Source organism: Hevea brasiliensis, unplaced genomic scaffold, assembly GCF_030052815.1.
Source record: "Hevea brasiliensis isolate MT/VB/25A 57/8 unplaced genomic scaffold, ASM3005281v1 Scaf1, whole genome shotgun sequence".
Classification (NCBI taxonomy): Eukaryota; Viridiplantae; Streptophyta; class Magnoliopsida; order Malpighiales; family Euphorbiaceae; genus Hevea; species Hevea brasiliensis.
In genome coordinates this window covers 10,269,755-10,276,243 of record NW_026614585.1, presented here as the reverse complement: position 1 = coordinate 10,276,243, position 6,489 = coordinate 10,269,755, and the positions used below count along the sequence as shown (strand labels likewise).

General features: G+C 35.8%; 1 protein-coding gene across 1 annotated transcript; it reads left to right on the top strand.

The window, feature by feature from the left end:
• The first annotated feature begins 520 nt into the window (after positions 1-520).
• LOC110646792 (uncharacterized) lies at positions 521-5,887 on the top strand. The gene is made up of 4 exons (XM_021800339.2): positions 521-801; positions 1,931-3,350; positions 3,557-3,582; positions 4,712-5,887. The coding sequence occupies exons 2-4, from the start codon at positions 2,003-2,005 to the stop codon at positions 5,489-5,491; spliced, it is 2,154 nt and encodes a 717-aa protein (XP_021656031.2). The 5' UTR covers positions 521-801; positions 1,931-2,002; the 3' UTR covers positions 5,492-5,887.
• The last annotated feature ends 602 nt before the right edge of the window (positions 5,888-6,489 follow it).

Below are 6,489 nucleotides of genomic sequence, written 5' to 3'. Positions count from 1 at the left end.
TAATTATTTTCTTTTAAATTCTTTTTATAACAATATATTATATTTAAAATACAAATGCAATTAAAAAAATGTGTCTGATTTAGAAGAATAAATCTATGATTACAAATATAATAATAAGTATATGTAAATATATTATTTTAAATATTATTTTAATATTTAAAAAATTAAAAAATTTATATTATTTTTTAATTTGTATTTTTTTCTTTTACTAATTTATTAAGTTTGTGTTTTCCGCGTGCCCGAATTTATATCATATGCATAAAATAAAAAGGTAAAGTGAGGAAAATTTAGTGTTTTTAGGTTAGTCTTTTAAAATTATAGAAATTATATAAAAATAAATATTTTATTAAAATTATTAAAATTTTAATAATAATTTATTTTTATAAATAATTTGTGTTTCAATCTATAAAAAAAAATAAAAAATAAAAAGAGGCACCAATTGCAAAAAAAGTGCGGGAGTGGGTCAACTTGTCTCTCTCCTAAATCGTCGGCTTGCGAGTTTGTGGCTAATGGAAGAGCGAATAAAAAAAAGGAAAAAGCAAACTTGGAAGGAGAGAGAGAGAGAGAGAGAGCGCTCGGCTGTGGTATTGTGCTCGTCTGCTCTCTTCTTCTCCTTCGCCACTGCTCTTCTCTGCACACCTCCCTGTCCACAAATTCCCCCAAAATTCAAAATTCCCTACTTCCAAAAGAAGACAAAATTCCCCCTCTTTCTTTCCTCCTCCTCCTTTTTCTTTTTCTCTCTTGATCGGCGAATTCTGAGCCTGTCTCGCCGTCGCTTCGCTGCGTTGCTCTGTAAACTTTGTAAGTTCGTTTTTACGATTTGTTATTATTATTTTAAAGTTTCTTCTCTGTTGTTTCCACTGGCTGTTGTTGCTTCTTACTTAGATGTGAATATTCGTTTAGGTTGTTCACCTGCGTCTGTATGAATACACATACAATTATGTGTATCTGCGTAAGTATGCAGTATTAGGCTTAGTTTCACCTGCAAGTATATGTACTATGTCTATGAGGATGAGGCTACTACATGTTGTGTTGTTTGTGTTTTGCCTTTTTTTTTTTTTTTCTTCTTCTTCTTCTGCTTCGATGACTTGTTTACCTTCAAATTGTTGGCGGGATGCTGTTGAAAGTTGCGCCTTTTTTTTTTTTCCAAATAGAAGGTAGAGAAAATCCATAGGCTTCTTTTGGTCATCTGGGTTCTTTGGATATGACATAGGTGTAGCATTTTATTGTCAACTGTGGAGCATGACGTGAAGTGTTCATATTGTGTCTGATTCATAGTTGGGGAGTAAAAAAAGTTACTTCTCTGCAGTTTGGAGGTTTTTTCAAGTTGATACTGTGGTAAAAATTAGTGCATTGTAGTTTCGAAGAGTTTCAACCTCACTGATGGCACTGCATACAGACTTTAATTCCAATTCAGTCACTGCCGTATCAATTTCTTCTCAGAGTTTAATGTTAGAGTGAGATTGAAAGTTTCAATGAAAAATTGCATTGAAATTAGTTCCAAACTTTATGGGATGTTGCAAAATCCTGTCCTCGGCTGGTGATACTATTCCAATTTCATATAATTTATGATTTCATTCATTCATTCATTTTACAAGTCTTGCTTGCCTTGCCAATTGTTCAGTGCTGTTTCTACTTAATATTAGTAATATTATTTTGTTCGTAATCGCTTACTAAAAAAAGAAAGAAGGGTCTGATCATGTTTTCGTTTTGGAACTTAAAAAGAAAAAGGAAGAAGGCTGTGATTATGGTCACATAGCTGTCTGTTATTCTGTGAGCTAGGCCAATGCTAAACTTAGGATTTGCAAGTTTGAGATCACCAAATATAATTTAAAAAGTGACCTTTGCTCAGTATCATTTTTACTAGGTATAGAAATTATATACTCCTCAAAATTTTGGCTTTAACACTGCTTTTGGACTGCATCTTCAGGTGACTTTTGATGAGCGCTTGAGGGATAGTAGTACAATACTTTTGAAGCATAATTCAGCATTTCTTCCTAACATGTCTGATCAGGTTGTGAAATCAGATAATGGTAAGGACGAAGTTCCGGATAAGTGTATGCAGCCCTGCCAATCTGTTTGGATGTCTCACTGGACACGTACAAGTTACAGGTCAGTGAATGACGTTCATAATCGATTATCGCTTCGTTCTGAATCTGGGGAAGACGTTCACAGACCTAAGCATCATCCTTCACTTGGTGGGCCAGAGATAGAAAGAGACAGCTCTAAGTTTGTGAAAGAATTTAGAGAAATGCATAAGGCCTTTATGAATGAAAGCACAGCAACAAGTTTGAAAAAATTGAAGCATGAAACATGCAAAGGCCAGCATTTTCCAATGTTCAAATATTCTCAAAATAGAGCAGGTATTTTATCTCTGAAGAATGTCGAGTCCTCAAGCCATCATGAAGTAGCCTTAAGGTCACAAATCGGCCCTACTTCTGGATTTGATTTTCCTCTAGGTGGAACTGACAACCATCTACCCTCAATGCTTGAGTGGACTCCTTCCAAAACAGAAACTCAATCAAAAGAATATCATTTTGATCCTGAGGGCATCACATCAAATCCAGAGCAGCAGGTCAAGTCCAATATATTGCTTGAAAAGAATGTAATAGCTTTTTCAGCACCTCTTAAGGATGAATTTTTGGGGTCAACTTCTAGAGTTGTGACATCTGAATTTAACAGTGGAAGGACTCCAACTGAGTCCTTTTTCCATAGGCAAGAATACATTGATCAACCAAATAGTACCTTTTTTATTGATCAGAAGAAAATGAATAGCAATGCAGCTCTATTAATACATAATCCCTCAACAAGTGATAATCACCCAAGAGACTTTGTTGGTGAACATTTCCAGAAGATGCCAAATCATTCTGATAGTAAATTGTTTCCTATCCAGGACAGGCCTCCAGAGGCAAGATTATGTTCTGGATCTTATGAACCGCCAGGAATTCCCCCTTCTGTTCATGATGCGAGGACTATGAGAATATGTACCAATATAGACTCTGTAAAAGAGATTTTTGGAGGTCCTCCAAAGTTTTCTCAAACTACTCACCACTTCTTGTTCACCAAAAAGACTGATGTAAACTTATCTGGTGGAGGTCAAATATTTAGAGAGTCCACAATATCCACCAAAATTGAAGGAAAACCAATGAGTGAACTCCTCAGCCTATCTCCTGATTTTGGTTTGAACATTAAGCAAGGAGTGAAGCTACAAACTCTGGACAGCTTCACAGATAGTGATGGAAAAGAGAATATTGAAAATGACCATACTTTTGGGGTTGATTTAAAGAATGAATCATCAGCTGAAACTGACACCATGGACATGGACACTCTCCAGGAGAACCATCTCTTTGGTATGTATTCATTACATCTCATATGTCAAGGACTTGGGTATTTGTTTCTTCTATCATGTTGACATAAATATGTTTCCACGTTTTGGAGCACGAGGTAGAAAGTTATGATAAAAAATATAGATAGTCTTGCTAAGATCTAGCATCTTGGTTAATTTAGTTCTTATTTTGGTATTTTAGTAAGTCCCTTTTTTTTGTTTTTGTTGCAGGTGTGGATTCATCCCTCTCAAATAAGGTAAATTTTTTTATGTTTAATCATTTTAGCAAGCGTGTCCCTTCAAGTGCTGCTTGAAAATCAGTTGCATTCTCAAAGGGAAATGAAATTTAAAAAAAAAAGTTTTCTGGGATTTTCTTCAAAGATAATGATTTTGGTTTTTATTTTTTTTCCTTTTATGTAGGTCAAAGAGTTGATATAGATTGGTAGTTGCCATTAAGGGGATGTGGTTGGGTCTTTAAAAAGTGTGCTACCAGTCCCAGACATGTTTTTGCAGCCTTCTTATTTATTTATGTCATCTTTTTTTTTTTTTTTTGATAGCAGGCATATAAATGCTGCAAACATATTTTAAAATATATGGGATTTATCTGAATGTCATAATCTACGATTTTGAAATACATAATAGAATTATGCTTAGAGGTGTGCCTGAAGGTGAGGCGAACCTGAAGAGCATATAGGTGCTTTGAAGAAGGCAGGCCACTATGAGATGTATGTGCCAAATATAAAGCATGCCCCTTTGTGGCAGAATATATGCTTTAAAAACTAATCACATATAAATTTGTCATTATTTTTTCAGCCTATCCACAGTATACATACAACAATGATTGTTTTACAATGATTGTTTTCCAAAATGAAAGCAATTGACCACCCTCGCCACCCCCCCTCCAAAAAAAAAAAGAAAGCAATTTTATTTGTCTTAATAACTTGTTTTAAGTTTCATTTTTTTACTTTATTCTTTGTAAGCTTTTGTACTTGTTTGTTTTGGTGAATTCCTTAATGTTTTTTTTAGTAAAGTTGGCCTTTTAGTTTGTTATTTTCCTTTTCTTTCTACTTTTATAAAATTTGAAGTTTTTATTAAAAGTATTATGTATAATTACCTTCACCTTTACGTCTCACCTCATAAAGGGAAAGAGAAGAGGGGGGCGCTTCATATTATGCTTATACCCTGCAAAACAGGTCATACTGATCTAAAAATAAAAATGTTATATTCTGGGGTCAATGGCTTTATGGGCTGTTCGCTCATCTGTTTACTCTGACATGCTATTGGTGACCATCAAATGCATAGGTTATATATGCTGGATATTTGAATCTAATAGTCTGTTGATTGGAGGATATGGCTCATAGTCATCATCAGTTATGAATTTTGTAGGACATTGAGGGGCCCCAAAAGTCACCAACATCTCATGCTGCAATAGCTTCAGACAGAGAAGAGAGTAGAAGCAGACTGCCTAACGTAGAGTTACCTGATATTAACCAGGAAATTCCTGTAATCTCAGGTGTGGCAAATTCAGCAGATGATGCAGAGAGAAGCACCTCGAGAACCCAGAGTTTAGATGTGGAACACTTCCTTTCCCATGCTGAACATCCCACAAATGCAAAATCTAACGCTTGTGCGGAGGGTCCATCAGGATTGGATCCGTGTACCCGATGGGTTAAACGTCTCAAACCAAGTGCTTCAGAGTCTTTTGCTTATGGCACTAAGAGCTCAAAAATGGGGGAAGCCACTTCCCATGAAAAAGTTAACAGGTTCTTCGGCAAAATACCTAGCTCTTGCAAAACTAGTTCAGAACCAAAGATGGACAAGTCTTATTGTAAAGAACGGATGGTGACGGATCAGACTGCAGAATTACTGAGGAATGCTGAATCCTCGTCCACCGACTCAGTGAGGAAAAATCAAGACATAACACTTTCGCATGCTTGGATCCAAAGGTGGTGTCATAAACCAGCCTCTTCTTCCAAAAAGAAGCCTGAAGCAGTGGTGATTTGTGAACCTCAGAGTTCAAAGGCAGCAGTACACAACTTCCAGAAGGGGCAGTTTCCAAGCATTGCTGCTATAGCCTTGATGGCCAAGACCATAACTGCTTTTTGTCCTTGTGAATTCAGTAAAATGGGGTCTTATGTAGTTTGGAATACCAAGGGGTTGAGATAAGTTGTTGTGAGCAATTAATGCCGGGAATGAGGAGTTAACCAAGCAGTCTTCAGGATGGCATTGGTTCTCTCAATGCTTGATACTATTTCAACAAGAGGACGGACTCTTTGGCAATCAATCAACTATGAAATCAGTGGAGAGGATGTCAAAAGTGTGTATAACCTGAATGTTAGTCTGGTATGTACCCTGCCTGAATTTGTTTCCCTTTTTGTCCCTTTTTCTTTCTTTGCCCCTTCCTAATGACAGAATAGTATTGTGAATGGGTCGTTTAATAAAGATTTGGCTGAGGCCTTCTTTCTTGGAGGTTGAAGGGGCAATCTCAGCCTCTATCACTTGATATTGTAAATTTGACAGAACTTGGCCATGTAGTAAATGTGCACCCTGTGATCCTCTCAATATTTACTGCAATGGAGCTTGAGCAGTGCCTGGGATCAGGAGACAAAATATAAATATACAAAATATAGGGGCTTATGTTTCTTTAGACTTAGATGCATAAAGTTATTGCATACATCTTTGCACAATTACATATACAAGTAAAAAAATACCATGTCATACAATTATTGCAGGTAATGTTACTAAATAAAGTGAAACTCACCTCAGATTACATCATGCTTTCAAAATATGAACTTTGTTTCTATATTTTAATATGATCCATTTTATTGGATTTAGCACATGTATGATGAAAATTATTAGGGAACAACCTAAAGTATATGACGAGCTATTCTTGAAGCAGGCGTTGGATTTGTGTTGTTTGTCCTGAATGCCACAGGAAGGCGGAATGGTCTGGAGTTCATCACATCCATTAGGTGTAAATGGAGGGATGTCCAGCATAACTAGAGGAGAAAAAGAATGAACCATGTGAAACAGTTTTTTCCTTTTCAATGTTACATTTAGGATTTTTTCCTCTTATGATATTATGCACCATTTTTAAAATTCTTGAAAAGGTAATTGTTATTTATTCTATATTTGTTTTCTTCTTGTTATCAGAGTAATGACAA